The sequence below is a fragment of the Triplophysa rosa genome, linkage group LG3, assembly GCF_024868665.1.
Source record: "Triplophysa rosa linkage group LG3, Trosa_1v2, whole genome shotgun sequence".
In the NCBI taxonomy this organism is placed as follows: Eukaryota; Metazoa; Chordata; class Actinopteri; order Cypriniformes; family Nemacheilidae; genus Triplophysa; species Triplophysa rosa.
In genome coordinates, this window is record NC_079892.1 from 14,273,054 (window position 1) to 14,297,469 (window position 24,416).

The following is a 24,416-nucleotide window of genomic DNA, read 5'->3' on the forward strand; positions in this document are numbered from 1 at the left end:
TCTTTTTAAGCACAGTTTGTGTATATTCTTCTTACTAAACCATCACATAAGTACTGCGATAAAAGTGTACTCCACTAAAAAGGACACATATGAATTGATTGCTATAGTGATGACACCGTTCTTCACTTTCACTTTAAAACCCAGGTTTGGACCTTAAATAGTGGCATTACCTCCACGTACTATTAGCATACATTATCGGCCATGTATATATACGCATGCCATGTATATATACCTTTATTAATCAGTGCTAATCCCCGCATTTTTAGTCGCCGCTACAACAATGCGCTCTGCATCGTTCCCGCTTCCATCTGTTTGAAGATTAAAGTGTACACGAAAGACGACTCGCCTCATAACAGTCACTTGTGATTGGCTGAATGTTAATTCATTCAAATCTATGTAACTAACCAGATAACATGGGCGGGAATGTTGGCGGAGGTGTGTCGAAAAAGTGCGGAGGACAGAACCATTTTTATCTGAAAGTGGGGGTATTCCCGCACATGGTGCCACGCCTATTTAGCGCAGATGCGTGATTTATAAGTCTTAAAAATCAAGTGCTTATGTACATTTATAAAAAAATATTTTGTATGCGGGTTTATTTGGTGCCCCTAAAGTCTTGGTGCCCCTGGGCACTGCCCAATTGCCCATATGGTTAATCCGCCTCTGGTTATAGCTGTTGATTATATGTTCGCGTTCTGCCTTTTATTGAGAAATAAAGACACTATAGCAACATATATTATGATAATATAAATAAGGGTTCCCAAACACGGGTATAATCAAATGAGGTATCTCATGGCACACCTTTTAAATAGAAAATAGGAAAAACACACATTCACTCCCTTTACTTTTTATTTTTCTTGTCAGAAAATACGTTTAATTGCAATATCAAAATACCTTATTGTAGGGCTGCACAATTATGGCTTTGTTTATATTATTCCCCTTGATATTGTAAGTGTGATTAATAATGTTGATTATATTTTAATGTTTTAATAAACGCGGCCATAGCTAACATGCTTCGCGCATGTAAATGCGCCGCTCGCGCATCAGTGTCCAAGCACAATAAACGGTGAACTATACAAGTAATTGTTAGTTCTGGAATAAAAAAGCTATAACTGTACTGAAGGTTTACCTTCAGAGTCTTCGTAGCACGCTAAGAGACAACGTTATCAGGAAACACAGCCCTGATCTTTCAAAAACACAAAATGAGGTAAAGACATAAAGATTGAAAATGATTTTATTTGTTGAATCATGATGAAACACAATCAGCAGTGAATGACTAAAAGTCTAGTGTGAACACTGATCATCTCTCCTGAATTCTCCAGTGACTGTATGACTGTGATCTTTGTGTTTGGCCTCACAGCTCACTGAGTTCACTGAGCTCCACTGCTGCTCAGAGAGAGTCAGACTGCTGCTCCAGCTGTACAGACCGCCCTCCTGCAGGAGCCCAACACTGCTGTCCTGAGATCTGCTGCTCCCGTCCACCTTCCACATCACACTCCAGTCTGAGGGGAAACCCTTGTTGAGCACACACATCAGTGTTGCTGTTTTCTTTGTGGAGATCTCTTCACTGGAGGGCGGCAGGACGCTCACTTTAGGAGGAGTGAGGCCTGACAAACACACAATAGTCAGAAACTCACAAACAACTTCTCTCTCTACAAGATAAACATAAAAGATCGTAATAATAAATGACTACACGATAAAGTCTAGTGACTTCATTCATATTGATCTGAATGTTCATACAGTATGCACAATTTTTACAAACACTTTTACAATCAAAGGAAAACTAACGTTAAATCATCAATGTATAAAACATTATCTTCATGACATATTTTCATTACATTTAAGTATTAATATTGATATAATAAACATAAAATACCTGTAATATCAACAGTTTATAAATAATCATAATTATCAAATAATTGGTTATCAAATCTAAATCTCTCTCTATATATATAACAAATGATGTTCTATTTCAAACATGCAATTTTAATCCATATTAATAGATGCAATTCTTTAATTGTTTTTTCTTTAATTAACTTTAATTTTTTTAAATCACAATTTAATGCAGAAAATAAAACTCTGTTCTGTTTTAAAAGTTGAAAATGCACTAGTACACTGTGCAATTTATTAAAAATGATTTATTAAACCACATAAATATGCTGAAACAGTCATCTTATTTTATATTTCATAGTTGATATTTATATTTAAATGCAGAAATATGTTGTATTAATATTAATATTGAATTATTTACTTACTGCCAACATCCAGTCTGGTGCCGCTGCCGAAAGTCCACCACAGTGATACAAACTAATAGAGCGACCTCTGAACGCTTCAGTAACTGCACTATAAACACATCACAAAAACATCTCTACACATTATCACACATTCACACATCACACACATTACATTTGATTTAATTTTGTGTATATGTCTGAAATATTAACAGATTTGAAAATGAGAATATAAATATATATTCCCTTATGTATACAAATATTACCCCAAACTTAAACATGAACAGATGATTCAGTGATGGTTCATAGTTCACTACTGAATGCTCATGTGATGTCTGCTTTTCCAAGAATATTCCTCAGAATTTCCACTTACAGGAGATTCATATGCTCAAAGTATGATGGGACAATGAAAAAAGTCAAAATATTCAAAGAAAAACATTCAAAGATTTAAAGAGAACCGATAAACTTTGTCACTCCTCCATATACACATGTGTATACACTGCCATGGTTCTTGGGTGAGGTGAGAGACAGAGGACCCAAGTGCAGACGGGAGGTAAGGGGTTTAAACAAGACTTTAAGAATAACAAAACAAAAACACACGATGGGGTAAAATAACATTACGTAGCGAAGACAAGAACAGTAACAGGAACGAAGACTAACTAAACTAACAGGACTAGACTAGTAACACATCACATAACTACAAAATAAACTAGACCTACTGACCAATAACAAGCAATTAAGGAGACGAAAGGGCGGGAACAGAGACGCGACACCGGAGAGTGGAAGGCCAACAGGGCCAAAACGCCTCTCTTCACATAAAACAAGAGGTTCTGTCATGATTCTGCCGCACTAGGTCAAGAAAAGCAAGACAAGATGGGGCAGAACCATGACATACACACAATAACACGTCCAACATCACAGGTCAATCCATAAAACACCTGATCAATAAATAACACACCTGCAATTAAACAGCAGTAAAACAATGTTATTTAAATATTACAAACAATGTGCAGAAATGAAAACAGTGTGTGTTGATGTAAATGATGTAAATGTAGAGAGTGAGTTTGCATTGTGATCACATGCTTCAGTGATCTGAGAGTGTTTATAGTGCTGTGAGTTTAACACTTCATGACTCACAACACAACACAATCTTCATCAACACACAAACCAACAATGACTTTCAGCATCATCTTCATCTGGATACTTTGTATTCAAGGTATAGTTTTTCATATAAATGTTATTACTCAAAATGTAATTGAAACAGTGATTGTTACACTATTTAAACACATTTTCTGCTGTTTTGTTTGACAGGTTTCAGTGGACAGATAACTGTGACACAAACTCCTTCTGTTAAAATGGTTCAGATTGATGAATCTGTCACTATAAACTGCAAAACAGACACACAAGTGAGCAACGCTTGTGTCGGTTCATATACTTGTATGGCCTGGTACCAGCAGAAACCTGGAGAAGCTCCTAAACTCTTGATTCATTCTGCAAGTCAAAGACTGTCAAACACTCCATCTAGATTCAGTGGCAGTGGATCAAACACAGATTTTACTCTGAGCATCAGTGGAGTTCAGACTGAAGATGCAGGAGATTATTATTGTCAGAGTGCACACAGTGGTGGTGTGTTGACACAGTCATAAAGAGTCGTACAAAAACCTCCGTCAGTCAGACTGAACAGTGACTGCACTGATACACCTCACACATACTGCAGCTGCTGAATGAGAGGATGTGATACTGAACAATACACATGACTTAGTATGTGATGTTGTGATTATTATTACTTCTATTACTCAACTATTACTGTCTATCAGGACAAACCTTGAAGAGCATTATAGCAAAAGCCTTTAATGCTAACACTTTAAGCCTTTAAATAAACACATTTTTTGTGCCTTGGGGAGGATTTGTTTTGTGACATGTAACTCTATAGAAAGCGTAAGGGCCTAAAAACAAAGTACAACATGGACCACAAGTGCAAGAACTTCAAATCAGTGTGTTAAAATCCAGGCATCATGTTTGACAGATAATACAACATGCAAGACTGTTATGGCTAGAAGGGATACAGCTACCGCCACTGGCATGCGCACTTCAATACCACATAGTTTTTGTCACGCTGACAACAGTTGATTAATATTTGTATATTATTGTAAAGTTAGGTTTAGGGTTGGTGTAGGTGTAGGCGTTAGCTAATGCATTAGTAGCAGTATCTCTTCTAGCCAGAACCATGCAAGACTGACAGGAGAGAGCATGACATGGAAACATAAATCATGTGATCACTGTGACACAAAACAGAGTACGAGTTCCACATCTCAACACCAGATACAGAAACACTAACAGAAGTGTTAGAATCCAACACTTCAGAGTGTTAAAGCCTCTCCAAATATATATCAAAATCTTTAAAGCCCCCATATTCAGTACCATGTATACATGATAAAGTCTCATACAAAATCAACACGTATTATCTGTTTGCGAGGGAAACAGAATTATGGGCCCTCAGCCATGAAAAAATGCTGTAGTAAACACTAGTATTTAGGAAACTAGAGGTGTTTTTGAACACTGGTATAGTAAACATGAAACTATACTGCAGAATATGCATTTACTATAGTTAATACTACAGAATATTCTAGTATTTTACAGTATTTTTTCATGCGAGCTACAAAGGTTGAAAAAATAACAACATGAATTTATTGCTGTGTCACAACTCCCTCTTTCTTCCCAAAAGGCACCATTTGCCCTTTTAAAGATCACGGGGGGCTGAGATGGTGATCCACCACTATTGCCCGAGATGTTTGTTTATGGGTCCAGTACAGTGGAGGGTTAAAGGTGTCCCTGATAGGTCAATATGGATATATCATGTGAAGTTTGGTAACATGGGCAAGGAAAGGATAAAAGGGAAATGTAAGATTTGCTCTGTCTCTTTTTCTCCTCACTGGAAGCTCCTTCTGGGAGCTCTGGCTCTTCTCCATCTTCTTCTATACTTTCTCTCTTTTCTATCCTATTTTCTATCCTCTCAGGTAATATCACATACATTTAGAAACTGTTACTTGTATCATTTATCATTTTATGAGCTTACTTTGTAACCATTTGACACGTAACATCATTTCAGTTTGTTATTAAATTAATTTACAAATCTGCAGACTAGTGTTAGTTTAATGTTAATGTTTAAACGATCCATATTACAATACAATATAGTCATGTTATAGCAAAGCTCTCCCACATATTTAGCTATAGTCACTGCGCTTATTTCCATCGCAGACGGTGTCATGGCTCTGCTTCCTTAGTCATGTTTTTCTTGGTCCTGTAGCAGAGCCATGACAAAGTCTTTGGTTATGTGTGGAGAGAAACTTATTATTGTCCGTTTGACAATAATATACGTTCTCTCCAGTGTCTTGTCATTGGCCCCATTCCTCTCGTTTCTTGTCATCTTCCCCTGAGTGTTTAATTACCCACACCTGCCCCGTGTCATTATCCCTTGTTTGTCTTACCTATATATACCCTCATGTTTCTTTGTCCTGTGTTTGGTCATTGTGTTTGGAGTGTTTGTGCGTGGTGTCCTTGCTATGTACTCCAGGTTCGCTGTGGTCCTGTGTGCTGTGTATATACCAGTCCTAGTAAGTGTTTAGTCTAGTCCAGTCATTTAGTGTCTAGTGTTATGTTAGTTTAGTCCAGTCCAGTTTATTGTTCCTGTCTATGTTCGTGTATTATTTATCTGTTAGTGTTTAATCCCCTTGTGGATCTTTGTTTTGTGTTTTGTTTATTTAATTAAAGTTTTTTGTTAACCCCTTGATCTCCGCCTGCCTGCAAATGGGTTTTCTTCACACCACAACCGTGACAGACGGATGAAATTTGACCAGAAATACACAGTTTTCTATCATCTTGCTGTTAAAGCTTCTTTAGCCATTTCGGCATTCCTACAGCCTGAACCAGTAAAGCGGAACCACCCTTACATACCACAAAATGTGCTGATTATTCTGGAAATGTAGATGATTATGAATAAATTGTAATTCATAACACTGCACACTATGTACAAATGACATTAAAGTATAAAACAGAAGCAACATAGCTCCCCTGGGAACTGCATGACAAAGGTCAGTGACATAAGATTCTGACTGAATTAATGTTGAGGAAATAAATCTGTCAAAAATCAGACAATGTTCCTATTTGCTGTCAAATTAAGTTTGTGATCTATTCTAGCAACACAAAATGTTTTAAAGTGTTGAAAATGTATTTTAGTTTTTTTTTCTTTCAAACATTTTTTGAATATTGAATTATCAAATATGATTGAGAATGTGGGACAGCATGCTTTGTGTAATCTGGGACAGTCTTTATATGGGGGAAATATGCATTTAGGAACTTTATAAATCTATTGACAAGGGCAAATATATGTCATAATGAGCAATTGGTGTTAATGTGGACTACTGGAGGTTATAACATTAGCATAATTGAAAAATTAAGTAATGTGAAAAAGTTAATACAACTTTTTCTGTAAATTATATTTCATTCTGCTGTATATAGCACATACCTTGTACATACTATAGTCTATTCTTATTTTTTACTTGTACATATTTACATACACACACAACTTTACTCTCTATATCTTTATTTTATGTTTATTGTATTGTATTTCTTAATTTTTTATACCCATAGGCCCTTATTTAAATCATCTGTGTACTATGTTCTATTGTGTTATGGTCTCTGTGTACTGTTGTTGCTGTTTCTGTGTACTGGATGATCCTTTCACCAAAACAAATTCCTTGTATGTGCAAACATGCTTGGCAATAAAGCTCTTTCTGATTCTGATAATTTCACAGTAGCCTGCAGCTAGCTAAACCACTTAGCTAGAGAGATGCTACAAAGATGGAATCTTGGAAACATATTCCAATAGTAAGCAAAGGTATCAGGATGAAGTTAACTTTTAATTTAATTCCGCAAACGGTTTAGTATATACAAGGGTTCAAATAACTGAGCAGGAGCGGGATCTGCGCCCTGGCCAGTTGACAATGTTATTTACACACGCACACACACACACACGCACACACACACGCACGCACACACACACACACGCGCACACACGCGCACACACACACACACACACACACACACACGCATGCACACACACACACACGCATGCATACACACACATGTTGGGTTTCCATGTTTTATGGGGACATTCCATAGACGGAATGGTTTTTATACTGTTCAAACTGTATATCATATTCCCTACCCCTAACCCACCCCCTAACCCTAACAATCACAAATATCTTCCTGCTCTTTTAGATTTTCAAAAAAGTTAATTCTGTATGATTTATAAGCTTGTTTTCTCATGGGGACAAAAAATGTCCCCACAAGGACAAGGATTTTGGATATTGCCATCTTTGTGGGGACATTTTGTCCCCATACCGTAGGGTTTACCCTTCCCACACACACTTACACACACACACACACAGAGTCATTAGTTAGCTAAAATATGAAAATATACATGGCCTTTAATAAACTTAATGATATGTATTAGAGGATACAATGGCAACACTGCATCAGAAAGAGCGAAGAAGGGAGAGAGAGGGAAATGAGGAAAAATATGAAGAAGCTAAACCAATGGAATGAGAGTAGAATGAAGGGAGCTGTTGCTCAGTACAAGGAGCTCTAGTGGAGGCAGGTAGGGTACCTCAGCTTCGTTTTGGCCAGGGCCTGGAATGTTCCAAAGTCCACCCTTCAGCGAAGAGTCAAAGGCACAGGGGACCACAAACACACAATCGGGAGGAAGCCCTTTATCTCCCAAGATGATGAAAATGCAGAGCTTGTGACGACACTTGGGAAAAAGGGGTTTCCCCTAAGGATGGAAGATATCCAGAACCTTGCGTACCCAATTCGCTCAAAAAAAAGGGGATAAAGGGCTTCCCTGCAACCAAGAAAAAAGCTGGCTGCCTGGTTTCAGGGGTTCCTGAAGCAGAACCCTAGCTTGAGAATCAGAAAGCCTGAGGGTCTTTCTGCTTCCAGAGCTGCTGGCTTCAATCGCCCGGTAGTTATGAAGTGGTTCAGTCATAATGAAAATATCATCAAATCCCTGGGTTTAGAAAATGCGTCGGACCATATTTGGAACTGCGACGAGACAGGCCTGCAGGACCACTTCCTCTCCTCCAGGGTGGTTGCCAAGGTTGGGGAACAATGTTTTGAGGTAACTGCTGGTGAGAAGAGAGAGACCACCACCTGCCTTGCCAGTTTGAATGCTGTCGGTGGGTATGGCACCACAATGATTATATTCAAAGGCAAACGGCTGAAGGCAGAGTGGCTCCTGGGGTGTCCACCAAACACCATGGTGAAAATGTCTGACAATGTGTGGATAAACAGTCAGTTGTTTTTTGAGTGGGGGAGGCAATTTGTGTTGCAAAGCCTGCCAAGAGATGACCCACGTCCACATATTCTTCTGCTTGATGGACACAGCTCCCATGTTTATAACATGGAGTGTGACAATGTCTAGGTCCTTGGCCTACCATCTCACAAAACACACTACCTGCAGCCAGCAGACAGGTCCCTCTTCAAGAGCCTCAAGCATTACTGGAGTATGAAGGGGAGAGCCATCACCAGGGAGAGTGGGGGGGGGGGGGGAGGCTAGACAGAACCTTGTTTTTGGTCGTCTTTTCAAAGGCCTGGAACAAGGCAGCGACCCCTTCGAATGCCATGGCTGGCTTTCGGGGTACTGGGATGTACCCGTTGAACCCACCCACATTGACGCTGCCCTCTTCATGCCAAGTGAAACAATGGACAGAGAGCCTCAAGAGAGACCTCCTAGTGCCCCACCAACCCATCACACTCCACAGCGTTTTCTACAGGCAGCCGTGCACCCTCCTCACTTCCGTCCTGAGGCCCATCCACTGCATGGTCCTGTGCATGCAGCAGTGCACCCTCCTCACCTCCATTCTGAGGATCACCCTATGCATGCCCCTCATCCGCAGCATCATTTTCAGTGCCCTTTGGAAATGCCCCAGGATGCTGTACCACCTCTGGCACATGAATTTGAGGTAGAGATGTCAGTGGTACATGTCGTGGAGGAAGCACCAGTCTCATTTTAGGACTTAGACCAGGTTCCAGTTCGAGAAAGACCAACAACCATCCAGAGATCAAAACCACCATCCATTAACTTCACTAGCGATGAACATTTTGTATATGTTCAGGGGAAGGGAAAGGGCAATGGGCCAAAACCAAATCCCAAGAAGAAGGAGCCATGTACCATCTACCACCATGCATATGGGGACAGAGGCGATCCCAAAAGTGCAGAAGAGTGGCTGTCCTGTGCGGTTTGCAGCCATTGGTATCACGAAACATGTGCAGAAGAAAATGGCGTGATAGATGATGATGGGTCTCCCACCTGCAAGGAGTGTTTGTTCCCCGAGCAGCCCCAATTGGAGAACTTGAATAACTGAATTGAATAATTTGTTAATCAAATTATAGCTTGCTGTTCCTTAAATTGTAGTTGATTTTTTATATTAATACAATGTTGAACTAGTGTTAAACCATTTTAATAGAGTTTTAATGGAATTTAAATGAGTGAACACAGTAGATCGTTAATCCTGTGTAAAGATTTTTCTGATATTGGAATATACATTTTCTTACTGAGATTTCTGTACTTGTCATTTTTTCATTATGCTTTTTAAAAATTGGTGATATTGTGTTTGGCATGCATAAAGTAAGGTGAATATGCTTTATTAGGCCTAATACAGTGAGGGAAATAAGTATTTGATCCCCTGCTGATTTTGTAAGTTTGCCTACTTACAAACAAATGAAGGGTCTATAATTTTTATGGTGGGTTTATTTTAACTGATATACACAGAATATTAAATCAGGGGAAAAAAATGTTATATAAAGGTTATAAATTGATTTGCATTTCAGTCAGTGAAATAAGTATTTGATCCCCAAGCAAAACATAACGTTGTACTTTGTGGAGAAACCCTTGTTGGCAAGCACAGAGGTCAGACATTTCTGATAGTTGGTCACCAGGTTTGCACATGTGTCCGGATACATTTAGTCCACTCCTCTGTCATTCTTTAAGGTTTCTTGGCTGTCGCTCAGCAAATTGGAGTTTTAGCCTCCTTCACAGAGGTTCTATAGGACTAGGGTCTAGAGACTGGCTAGGACATTTAATGTGCTTCTCCTTAAGCCACTATTTGGTTGTCTTGGCAATATGTTTTGCGTCTTTGTCATGTTAAAGGTTCATCCATGACCCATCTTCAGTGACCTAGTTAAGGGGAGGAGGTTCTCGTCCAAGATTTTACGGTACATGGGCCCGTCCCTCAGCCCCTCAATGCGGTGAAGTCATCCTGTATACCTATAGCAGAGAAAAAGCCCTAAAGCAGAATGTTTCCAACACTGTGCTTCTCTGTAGACATGATGTTCTTGGGCTCATAGTCAGCATTTCTCTCCCTCCAAACACAGGAGTCCATTTTGGTCTCACAGCAGTGCCAGCACTTTCGCCAAAGCCTTTTCTGAATCATTTTTATGTTCATTGTCAAACTTAAGACGAGCCAGGCGGGCCTTCTTGGGCAGGAGGACCTTGCGGGTGCTTCAGGATTTCAGTCTACTGTGGCATAGCGTGTTACCAATGTGTTACCAATGTTTTGCTTGCTAACTGTGTTCCCAACTGTCTTGAAATCATTAACAGGCTTCTTCCGTGTAGTTCTGGGCTGATCTTTAACATTTCTCATGATCATCTTTACCCCATTGGGGAAATATTGCAGGGAGCTCCAGAACAAGGGCATTTGATAGTTATTTTGTATATCTTCTATTTCCAAATAATCACACCAACAGTTGTCTCCTTCTCACCAAGCTTCTGTCTGTAGCCTATTCAAGGTTTGTGCAGGTCTCCAATCTTGTCGCTGACATCCTTTAAAACCTATTTGGTCTGGACCATGGTGTTGGAGAGGTTGAACTGGAAGATACAGATTCTGTTGGCAGGCATCTTTTATATACATAACAAGCTGATTTAGGAGTACTTTCTTAAAGTGACAGGACTAATCTGTGGTCCATATAGGCACATAACCAATCTGTGGAGCCAGAATTCTTGCTAGTTGGTAGGGGATCAAATACTTATTTCACTGACTGAAATGCAAATCAATTTATAACCTTTATATAACATTTTTTTCCCCTGATTTTTTTAATATTCTGTGTCTATCAGTTAAAATAAACCCACCATAAAAATTATAGACCCTTCATTTGTTTGTAACTAGGCAAACTTACAAAATCAGCAGGGGATCAAATACTTATTTCCCTCACTGTACATATGTCCCAGATTGCAAAGTGACCTGTCCACGATTATCAAATTCGTGCTGAATTATTATTTTTTGGCACAAACACACTAATAGGTGTGGCTTGTCTCCTCTGGGTATAATATCTACATTCTTTCTTCTAGTGTGGTTAGAAAACATCTTAGGGATTTCAGAAAAGTCTAATGTGTTGATCTAATGTGTTAAATAGATATCTAAATAAATCCCAGAAATCAAAATTGCTAAAAATGTCCCAGATTACCCGAATTCACCCTACTATGGCAATTCATTTGATGACCACATCTGTTAGTCTCTCGGTTCATTATCAGTGTTTATTTAGTTCTTAGTTTCCTCAGTTCAGTGTCAGTTGTTTATGATGCACCATTTCACAAATCTTTGGACTCTCAGTGTTTGTGCTTTTATTAAATATCTTCGTGTTAAACGTTCTGCCTGATCTTCTAACACTGCAGTCATTATGGGGGCCGTGACCCACAGTCAAGGACGCACTGACATACAAGATTAGTTTGTATATTGCTCTGATGTATTTTTCCTCACAGAGAGCTCACATGTTACAGAAGCGTTTGCATAGAGAGGATGTTTTACATGAGTAGCTCATGCTTCACTGCTCTGTATGTGTTTATAACTCTGTGAAATGAACACACCACTTGATCAAGATATCTTCTTCATAAGAAACTAACTCACCATCAACAAACATGATTTTCATCATCATCTGTCTCTGGATTCTGGCAGTGTTTTCTCAAGGTTTGTGATAACTGTTGTTACTATGGCTTCGTATTATAAAGATGTTTATTTGACTTCTGATCTTCATCACTTTACAGAATCTATTGGAACGTTGACAATAACACAAACTCCCTCACCACTGCTCTCTCAAAGAGGACAACAGGTCAATATAAAGTGTGAAATCACTAGAAGTGTTGCCTGCTGTTGTGGTGGGAGTGGATGTCTCAGCTGGTATCATCAGAAACCTGGAGAAGCTCCTAAACTCCTGATTTATGGAGCAACACAAGTGCAGTCTGGAGTGTCATCAAGATTCAGTGGCAGTGGATCAAACACAGATTTTACTCTGAGCATCAGTGGAGTTCAGACTGAAGATGCAGGAGATTATTACTGTCAGAGTTATCACAGTGGTGATGTGTTGACACAGTGATAAAGAGTCGTACAAAAACCTCCGTCAGTCAGACTGAACAGTGACTGCACTGACACACTTCACACATACTGCAGCTGCTCAACACAATGACTTGATGAAGTAAAACTCTTTACATCAGACAGTTATTATAATGTGTAATTTATTTATATATTATATTTGATTTATTTTATTAACTAATTTACTTTTGTTCATTGTGAGGTCTTGCCACGAATTTATTGTCCGTCTGAGATGGTTGATGTCTTCTTTTCATTATTTTCTTTTTAACTCTCATATAAAGCACACCCTCACAACAATGATATGTGAATGTAGCTCAAAATCTATTAATAACTACATTCCCTAAGTGTTACCATACTGTGATTTGGGGTGCCAAGTCTTTTTACTGTGTGTGTCTCTCTCTCTCTCAATTTCAATTTAAGTGTGCTTTATTGGCATGACAAAATGTACATTCGTATTTCCTAACAGATACGCCAGTTTCTCATCGTTTGACAGACTTTCAAACATCTGGTGTATGGACTTGATTTTTCCATAAAACATTGTTCGCATATCCATGGATTTTGTGAACTTTGCCCGTCTCTATAGTGCGTTTATGTCCACTGAGTCTGTATCTTGTCAACGTGGCTCTTAGTTTTTGATCTGTCACTGTGTACAGATAGTCTGCCATACTGTATTCTCTCTTTACGGCCAAATAACATTGCATTTTACTTTGTTGTTTTGTTTGGGTTTCCCAGTGAGTGATATAGTTTTGTTTCATTAGTGTTGTAATTGTGTTGAGTGTGATTTTGTCAGTATTGTTGTGGTTGAGAGCATCAGTAGATGTTAGCACTGAAACATCAGGACTGAAGCTCTGGACCAGCTGAGAGAGAGGATTCATTTCTTTGCTCATCTCGTGGTGTTTCAGGGCTTTAGAATGATATGAGTGAGGGTCACTCTCACTCTGTCTTTTTTCTGTCTTTAGGATCAGTGGATATTTGCCTAATTCTGCCCTGTATGCATTGTTTGTGTGTTGGAGCACTTGAAAGATATTTTTGCAGAGTTCTGTATGCAGGCTCTCAATTGGATGTTTTTCTCATTTAGTAATATCTTGATTTGGATTTATCAGTGGACCCCAAACTTCACTGCCATAGAGAGCAATCGCTTCAATTACTGATTCTAATATTTTCAGCCAAATCCTATTGGGATTTCTATAGGACGTTTGATGGCATAGAAGGCCGTACGTGCTTTATCTCTCAGTTCATTCACTGTAGGATTAAAGTTTCTTTAAAGATTTTTAAACTCAAGTAATTGTAGTGTGATGTGTGTGTTATGGGGTTTGTGCCTAATGTAAATGTGTGTTGTGAAAGTTGGGATCTGGATCTTTTCTGAAAGGTGATCATTTTAGTTTTACTGAGGTTAACTGTCAGGGCTCAGGTCTGACAGTATTGTTCTAGCAGGTCCAGGTTCTGTTGTAAGCCGTGTTGAGTGGGAGACAACAGAACCAGATCATCTGCATACAGAAGACATTTGATTTGTGAGTAGTAGAGTGAGACCGGGTTGGGCTTAAACCGCAACGATGTCTCCCTCCACGCTCCTGATAAAGATATCTAGTACGTTTTGTGCTGATTTTTATGCCACATTTACTCACGGTGTACATTGATTAAATAAGGTCATAGGTTTTACCACCCATGCCACTTTCAATAAGTTTGTAAAACAGTCCTTGGTGCCAAATTGAGTCAAATGCTTTTTTAAAGTCTATAAAGCATGCATATATTTGACCTTTATCTTGGTTAACATGTTTTTCGATTAGAGAATGAAGCGTGTATATGTGATCGGTTGTGCGGTACTTTGGTAAAAATCCTATTTTACTTCTGCTGAGGACATTGTGTGTCATGATGAGATCTAAGAGTCGAGCGTTTATTAAACTACAGAATAATTTTCCCAGGTTACTACTCACACATATGCCTCTATACTTGTTAGGGTCAAATTTATCTCTGTTTTTAAAGATTGGTGTTATCAAGCCTTGATTCCAGATGTCAGGGAAGTGATCTACACTCATAATCACGGTAAATATTTTTAAAATGGCCAGTTGGAATTGACTGTTTGTATGTTTTATCATTTCGGTTAAAATCCCATCAGGTCCAGATGCTTTTTACGCTTTAAGGTTTTTTATTTTGTCTTCAAGTTCTTTTTCAGTCATTGGGAAGTCTAATGAGTTTTGATTATCTTTGATTGCTAATTCTAGTTTTTCTAATTGTTTGATTATTTTTTTTCTCACGGTTTGTGTCTGTCTGTACTTTATTAAACAATGTTTGGAAATGACCATATTTCTCCATTTTGAATTGCCAATTCTTCATGATCAGTTTTTTTTTTTCAAATTGTTCCAATTATCCCAGTATTGATTTGTATTGACTGACCTCTCGATTATTGTCAGCTGTTTTGGGGTGTAAAGGGCTTTTTGTTTTAATGTTTCACAGTAAAGAAGTCAAATCTCTGTGTAACAAAGTTCCAAAGTAAGGAAGGGAGAAGGAGGCGCGACCGGCGAACATTAAATAAAAATTTAATAAAATAAACAATCAACAAAACAAAAGTAAAGTGCCGACAGCTCCCTCACGGTCGACAGCCGGCCACACAAAAATAAATAAAACTTAACACAATGTCCAGGCCTGGTTCTCTCTCGTCCTTCACTGCTGTCGCTCCTCCTTTTATGCTTCACAACCGGATGTGAGACCGGTGCAATACGCAGCTGCTCGTTATCACTCGCATCACCGGCCTCACGCCGTTCCCTCACGGCCCTCGTCCCGCTCTACTTGTCACACTCTGCACTCTGTTTTGTGTTTCTGGTTTGACAATGTTCTCAGTTTTTTGCGAAGGGTTTGAAAGTCATGATCGAACCAGTTTTTATCATTTTTGGATATCAGATTTTTTCCCGTTTTTGTTTTAACTCTGATCATTTTGCTGATTTTTTTAATATATGAAATGTCTGTATTTTACGGCAAGATTGACACCTTCTTTAGTGTGATCATAGGTGTTATTTAGAAAGTTATCTAACAGCGTTTACTTTAAGTGCTCTCTCTCTCTCTCTCTCTCTCTCTCTCTCTCTCTCTCTCTCTCTCTCTCTCTCTCTCTCTCTCTCTCTAAATTTTCAATTCAATTTCAAGGTACTTTATTGGCATGATTGCGTGTTCTTACAATATTGCCAAAGCATTGAACATATAACAAAAGACATACAATAAGTTCAAACATTAGAGTAAAAATTTAAATATGCTGAGTAAGGGATAAATATAGAATGAAATATAAAATAAAGTACATGCAAGTAAACAAATGAAATATTGAAATAAAATATCAATATCAAATGTAGATTTTAGGCAGAAACATGAGAATGGAATAAAAGTAAAGAGTGTATATGTGCATTGATTGTAAGAGATGAAGGCAGTAGTTTGTGCAGCTGATAGATGAATGTGTGTCTCTTCTCCGCCAGTAACATCTGCATTCGCTCTGTTTCTGAACACCTATCAAACTCTGGCATGAGTTTGCCATTTGACATTTTGTGAAAGTGTTTCTCTCTCACATCTTTAAATTGATCACAATGAAGGAGAAAGTGTGTCCCTGTTTCGACGTCTCTCTCTCTCTCTCGCTTTGTCTCCTGCAGTCGATGCGAGTTGTCGCCTCCTCGTTGATTTGTGGCTCCGCCCTGCGATGGTGATTGGTTGCTGCAAAGAATGTTTCCCTTTCAAAAGTCTGATTGACGGTGGAATGGCGGCCTCTTATGATTTTCGGCCGGTCGTAGAGCTCGGGGCTCCGGCTGCCGCCAGACAAACACAGCATAGCTTGTTCTGTATAGTTTTCTTTTATGTCTGTTACATTATTTATCCAAACACAAGCAAAAAAGAAAGTTCATTCATAGGGGTGACCTGCCCTTTGGTTTGATGCTTGTTTGCCTTTGTTTATGTTAAGGTGGTAAGGTTAAATTTCTGGATTTTCTTTTCATCTTTCTTTATTTTCATCGTATCATTATGCTATTGTGGGCCAGGGGTCACCCTAAAGCTCATATTCCTACTATCATAAACTTGCTTCAAGACAAGCTTTGTGTGACTGAAGACCTGCCTGTCTATACATTCATTTTCTCTTTTTTTTATCAATGAAACCAAACTCTTGTTATCTATGAAGTATATTTATTTTGAACAAGAAATACCATGAAAGTTAAGCTGATGTTTTTGGTTTGTGAGCTGGTCTGATGGCTGTGACAGTCTCTTAGCCCTTTATGCAACCTACCCCTAGAGTTTGTAATACTAAGATTACTACATGCTTGAGGTTCTTTATTTGACTGTTTGGTTTGATCCTTTATCCCATCTGCAGGTGTTTTCGTGGTTTATTGAGTCCAGTTTATTTATAAAATGAGAGCTGATGTTCTGATCTATCAAAAAATGACAAATTGAGACAAAGGCATAAAGATACAAAATTATTTTATTTGTTGAATTTTGATGAAACACAATTAGCAGTGAATGACTAAAGTCTAGTGTGAACACTGATCATCTCTCCTGAATTCTCCAGTGACTGTATGACTGTGATCTTTGTGTTTGGCCTCACAGCTCACTGAGTTCACTGAGCTCTACTGCTGCTCAGAGAGAGTCAGACTGCTGCTCCAGCTGTACAGACCGCCCTCCTGCAGGAGCCCAACACTGCTGTCCTGAGATCTGCTGCTCCCGTCCACCTTCCACATCACACTCCAGTCTGAGGGGAAACCCTTGTTGAGCACACACATCAGTGTTGCTGTTTTCTTTGTGGAGATCTCTTCACTGGAGGGCGGCAGGACGCTCACTTTAGGAGGAGTGAGGCCTGACAAACACACAATAGTCAGAAACTCACAAACAACTTCTCTCTCTACATGATAAACATAAAAGATCATAATAATAAATGACTACACGATAAAGTCTAGTGACTTCATTCATGTTGTCATACAGTATGCACAATTTTACAATCAAAGGAAAACTAACGTTAAATCATCAATGTAGAAAACATAATCTTTATGACATATATTCATTATATTTAAGTATTAATATCGAGATAATAAACATAAAATACCTGTAACATTAACAGTTTATAAAATAATCATAATTATCAAATAATTGGTTATCAAATCTAAATCTCTCTCTCTCTCTCTCTATATATATAAATGATGTTCTATTTCAAACATGCAAGTTTTATCAATTGTATTGCACAGGAAACAAATGTACTCTTAAAAACGATGAGCCAAACAAACTCAGAAAATTCAGTATATGTTGGAAGTTGTGCATATAATAAAATTTTATCAATAATTTTAATCCATATTAATACACACATTTCTTTCTTTCTTTTCACATTAACTACATAAATCGTTAAAAACTTTTAATTTTTTACTCACAATTTAATGCAGAAATAAAACTAAGAGGTTCTGTTTTAAAAGTTGAAAATGCACTAGTTCACTGTACAATTTATTAAAAGTGATTTATTAAACCACATTAATATAATGAAACGGTCATCTCATATTATTTTTCATAGTTGATCTCTATATTTAAAAGCAGAAATCTGTTGTATTAATATTAATATTGAAATTATTTACTTACTGCCAACATCCAGTCTGGTGCCGCTGCCGAATGTGAACCACAGTGATACAAACGAATAGAGCGACTGTACAAAAACCTCTGAACGCTTCAGTAACTGCATATAAACACACCACAAACACATCTCTACAGATTCATACATTCACACACCACACACATTACATTTGATTTCATTTTGTGTATATGTCTGAAATATTAACAGATTTTAAAATGAGATTATATATATATATTCCCTTATGTATACAAATATTACCCCAAACTTAAACTTGAACAGATGATTCAGTGATGGTTCATAGTTCACTACTGAATGCTCATGTGATGTCTGCTTTTCCAAGAATATTCCTCAGAATTTCCACTTACAGGAGATTCATATGCTCAAAGTATGATGGGACAATCAACAAAGTCATAATATTCAAAGAAAAACATTCAAAGATTTAAAGAGAACCGATAAACTTTGTCACTCCTCCATATACACAAGTGTATACACACAATAACACGTCCAACATCACAGGTCAATCCATAAAACACCTGATCAATAAATAACACACATGAAATTAAACAGCTGTAAAACAATGTTATTTATTAAATATTACAAACAATGTGCAGAAATGAAAACAGTGTGTGTTGATGTAAATGATGTAAATGTAGAGAGTGAGTTTGCATTGTGATCACATGCTTCAGTGATCTGAGAGTGTTTATAGTGCTGTGAGTTTAACACTTCATGACTCACAACACAACACAAAACAACACAACACAACACAATCATCATCAACACAAACCAACAAGAACAACAATGACTTTCAGCATCATCTTCATCTGGACACTTTGTATTCAAGGTATAGTTTTTCATATAAATGTTATTACTCAAAATGTAATTGAAACTGTGATTTTTACACTATTTTTAACACTTTCTTCTGTTTTGTCTGACAGGTTTCAGTGGACAGATAACTGTGACACAAACTCCTTCTGTTAAAATGGTTAAGATTGATGAATCTGTCACTATAAACTGCAAAACCAACACACAAGTGAGCAACGCTTGTGTCGGTTCATATACTTGTATGGCCTGGTACCAGCAGAAACCTGGAGAAGCTCCTAAACTCTTGATTCATTCTGCAAGTCAAAGACTGTCAAACACTCCATCTAGATTCAGTGGCAGTGGATCAAACACAGATTTTACTCTGAGCATCAGTGGAGTTCAGACTGAAGATGCAGGAGATTATTACTGTCAGAGTTTTCATTATATCAACAGTAAACATGTGTTGACACAGTGATAAAGAGTCGTACAAAAACCTCCGTCAGTCAGACTGAACAGTGACTGCACTGACACACTTCACACACAACATCTGCTCATACAACACAATGACTTGATGAAGCAACATTCATTAATTCAGAGTTTTAAAATTACAGTTATTAAAATGTGTAAATTATTTATAGATTATATTTGATTTATTTAATTAACATATTTACTTTTGATCATTGTGAGGTCTTGATTTATTGTCTGTCTGTGTTGGTTGATGTCTTCTTTTTTCATTATTCTCTTTTTAACTCTCATATAAAGCACATCCACACAACAATGATATGTGATTGTAGCTCAAAATCTCTCAATAACAACATTCCCTAAGTGTTACCATACTGTGATGTGGGGCGCCAAGTTTCTCTCTCTCTCTCTCTCTCTCTCTCTCTCTCTCTCTCTCTCTCTCAACTTCAATTTAAGTCAGCTTTACTGGCATGACAAACATGTACATTCGTATTACAAATACGCATACAAATAATCCATGTATGTAAACAAACGAAAAGAAAGACAATTGTAGTAATACAATAAAATAAAGTGTGATGTAGTGCAACTTAAAGTGGTTTTTATTTTATGCAAATATATAAAAACAGAAATAGAGTATAGTTTAAAAAAGATTTACAAAAGCTAAATATACAGTACATTTAAGTAATAATAATAATAATAATACATTTTATTTATAGCGCACTTTATATTTACAGAAATCTCAAAGTGCTACAAAATAGACGATTCAATCAATTAAAAGCTTGTATAAAAAGATAAGTCTTAAGACCACATTTGAATGCACTCCATGACTGTGGTGCCCTCAGATGGTCAGGGAGAGCATTGTTTTCTCTTTTGTTGTGACAGGCAGACACATATTGTGCAGCTAACACACAGCAGTCTTTGTGTTCTCCTAACAGATACAGCAGTTTCTCATCATTTGACAGGCTTTCAAACGTCTGGTGTATAGACTTGATTTTTCCATAAAACTTTGCCCGTTTATCCAGGGGCGCAACTGCACATTTTCTGAGGGGTATGCGAGATCAGTTTTGGCGCCCCCCCACCCCTACCCAATCCAACCCAATACAGAAAACACAACAAATAAAAAATCTGCAGACAAGTTGCATATTACCTTTGGAGTCATTCTAGTTATATTTTAAATCATGTGATGGTGACAATCAGATTTGCATCTCTAGCAGAAGCATAAAGGTTTCCTTTTACACAAACACTTTTCCATCTGCTTCACAGTGTAACCGATACACAATTCTGAAGAGATGGATAACATCTGAAAAATAATAAAACAATTAAGTAAAAAGTAGCAAAAGTACATTGACACGGTAGTCGTGGCTGAAGAATCCAATTGCAGGCAGCGGAAATGCAGGGGTAAACAAAGACTTTTATTAAATAATAAACACGATAAACAGGAAACCAAAAAACCCACAATGGGGGAAAAACTGACACGGTAACAAAACAAGAATACAAACAAAAGACTTCCCACGATGGGGCAAAACTAGAAAATAACAAAACAAACTAACAACACAACGTCACAAAACAAGGCAAGGGAATCCACAGTCAATTTATAAGCCAAGGGATGGAAACCACGAGAAGACAAGTCACATACACAGGTAAGCACAAGGTACACGTACAATCCACGAGCACAGGACAAAGAAACATGAGGGCATTTATAGGAGAGACAAACGAGGGATAATGACACAGGGCAGGTGGGAAACATTAGACACGGCAGTGAAGCAATACATGAAACGAGAGGGGCGGGGCCAATGACAAGACACGAGAAAACACGCGCTCAGTGAGAGCACACATTTAGGATAAAGGAGAGAGAAGCACAGGTCAAATAAAACAGACTATAAATTCCTATATGCAATATTAATTAAGTAAAACTTTAAAATTCTAAAGCAGCCCCCCCGGCCAGGCAGATAGTGCAAAAACAGTATGCAAACGGTGGCGAGGAACCCAAAACTCTAATCGAGAAAAAAAAAAACAGGAGAACCCAGGCCCAACCAGGGGATTCCAGTTCCCCTCTGGCAAAAGCTGCTGCCTCTGCACAAGCTCCAGAGAGCTTGCACAACAAGGCTAAATAAAATAAATAAACTTAATAATAAAATAAATAATCTAATAGCATTTAATTCTATAAACTAATACTTTCACATTTGTCAACAAGACTGTGTTGTCATGGTTTCTACAGCAATAAAAGCTGACAGGACAGGACAGGACAGGACAGGACAGGACAGGAACTCACCCACATGACACAAACACAACAATGATCCAGCACAAGACAGAGGACACAGGGGCATTATATAAGGGGACAAATCAAGAGGGAACAGGTGTGGGGCATTAAACCAATAACAAACAATTAAGGAGACGAAAGGGCGGGAACAGAGACGCGACACCGGAGAGTGGAAGGGCAACAGGGCCAAAACGCCTCTCTCCACATAAAACAAGAGGTTCTGTCATGATGGTTCTGGGACACACAATAACACGTCCAACATCACAGGTCAATCCATAAAACACCTGATCAATAAATAACACACATGAAATTAAACAGCAGTAAAACAATGTTAAATATTACAAACAATGTGCAGAAATGAAAACAGTGTGTGTTGATGTAAATGATGTAAATGTAGAGAGTGAGTTTGCATTGTGATCACATGCTTCAGTGATCTGAGAGTGTTTATAGTGCTGTGAGTTTAACACTTCATGACTCACAACACAACACAATCTTCATCAACACACAAACCAACAAGAACAACAATGACTTTCAGCATCATCTTCATCTGGACGCTCACAGTGTTTGCTCAAGGTTTGTGTAGTAACATTTTTATCATGATTATTCATTCATTAAAGAGTGAAATCTTCATTTGTTTCAGTGTTGTCTTATATTTCATTCTTGTTGTTTCTTTCAGAGTGTAGAGGACAGTACACTGTTACTCAGAGTCCATCAACAACAGCAGTTCAACCAGGACAACATGTTCAAATAAAGTGTAAAGTCAGCAGTGCAGTATACACAGATAGCCATGGTCCCCGAATGAGCTGGTACTTACAGAAACCTGGAGAAGCTCCTAAACTCCTCATATATCTCGCAACAAGCCGCCAGTCTGGAGTATCATCTAGATTCAGTGGCAGTGGATCAAACACAGATTTTACTCTGAGCATCAGTGGAGTTCAGACTGAAGATGCAGGAGATTATTACTGTCAGAGTTTTCACAGTGGCAGTACCTATGTGTTGACACAGTGATAAAGAGTCGTACAAAAACCTCCGTCAGTCAGACTGAACAGTGACTGCACTGACACACTTCACACATACTGCAGCTGCTCATACAACACAATGACTTGATGTAGCAACATTCTTTCAATTAGACTTTTTTATTACAATTACTACAGTTTGTAATTAATTTAAAAAAATGTTTTATTTATTTATTTACTGGTTAATTTTTGATCAATGTAAAATCTTGTCAGTTATTTATTGTCTGTCTTCGTTCGTTTATTTCTTCCTTTTTTCTCTCTTGTTACCTTCCATTTAAAACACTCGTAAAATAATGACACGTGAATGTAGTTCAACATCTCTAAATAAATAACAACATATTCTATGATCACTACATAGTTGAGGCTCTAAATGAGATTTTTTTAAATATATAATTTACTCTACCTGCAGGTGTTGTTCATGGTTTATTGAGTGGCATTCATTTATTAAATGTGAGCTGATGTTCTGGGCCACGTTTCCCAAATCCTTCTTATCGCTATGCCGTTCTTACGTTATACCTTAACCTGCACCTTATCGTCAATGTGTGTTTCCTGAAACCTTCTCAGCTACACTCATTTCACAATTAAATAAAATCCATGGTTGGTTTTAGTTTGCAATTTGGTTTATTTGTATCCTATGAGTCCTAATAAATGCAGCTTCAACTATTTAAATTATCAGTAATAAAGACAAAACTGAAGTCATTGTATTTGGTAACAAGGATGAAACTAACTAGGTAAACACGTACCTTGACTTAAGAGGTCTAAAGACACAAAGTAAGATAAAAAATCTTGGTGTCAGTTTAGAGTCTGACCTTAGTTTCAGCAGTCATGCCAAAGCAATAAGCAAATCAGCCTACTAACATCTCAGAAACATAACCAGAATCAGTTGTTTTGTCTCAAACCAAGATTTAGAGAAACTAGTTCATGCTTTCATCACCAGCAGGGTGGATTACAGTAATGGACTCCTTACACATCTTCCCAAGAAGACCGTCAGACAGCTGCAGCTCATACAGAACGCTGCTGCCAGGATTCTGACCAGAACCAAAAAGTCAAGGGTTCACTCAAAACAAGGCGAGTCAGCGTTTAGCCATTACGCCACCTGTAGCTGGTCAGATGTTCACCAACAGTAGCTTTTAAATCCAGATTAAAAACACACTTGTTTAGCTCAACACGGTCTCACATTTACAACCTGAGCTCTGTGCTGGTTTACCAACTGCACTTCTGTTTCTATTTTCTTTTTCGTTTGTTCTTATTCTTTTTATATAAAAACTCACATTTTTAATCAATTTTATTGCAGTTTTATTGTTTCCTAAAATCTGAAGTTGTATTTGTGATCTTAAATAATTAGCATTTTAAAGATACGTCTTATTTCTCTTTGTCAATCATTTTATGTAAAGCACTTTGAATTGCCCTTGTGTATGAAATGTACTTCATAAATAAACTTGCCTTGCCAATTTCTAAAGTGCTTATTTTGTAAAGAATGCTACTATCTCACATAACACAGTGAACCAGTCCCTGTATAGAGGGAATAATTGATTGTCGAACGATTGATATCCATTAATTCATCACCACAGCCATGGACAGCACCTGGTAACATGGGATGTAATAAAGTAACCTCCTAAGTTATAGTTCGGGAAACACGCCTATAAAAGG

At 37.9% G+C, this 24,416-nt stretch overlaps 2 protein-coding genes and 1 gene segment (V, D, J or C); 2 read left to right on the forward strand and 1 right to left on the reverse strand.

Annotated features, from left to right (window-relative positions):
* LOC130552029 (histone H2AX-like) overlaps positions 1 to 24,416 on the forward strand; it is a 446,303-nt gene that overhangs the window by 187,827 nt on the left and 234,060 nt on the right. The gene's annotated exons all lie outside the window — the stretch shown is intronic.
* The window catches only part of LOC130551973 (uncharacterized), a 386,856-nt gene that overhangs the window by 80,613 nt on the left and 281,827 nt on the right, over positions 1 to 24,416 (reverse strand). The gene's annotated exons all lie outside the window — the stretch shown is intronic.
* On the forward strand, positions 22,230 to 23,903 carry LOC130552010 (Ig kappa chain V-III region PC 2485/PC 4039-like). The segment is given in 2 exon segments: positions 22,230 to 22,323; positions 22,427 to 23,903. Coding segments are annotated over 2 exon segments (381 nt in total).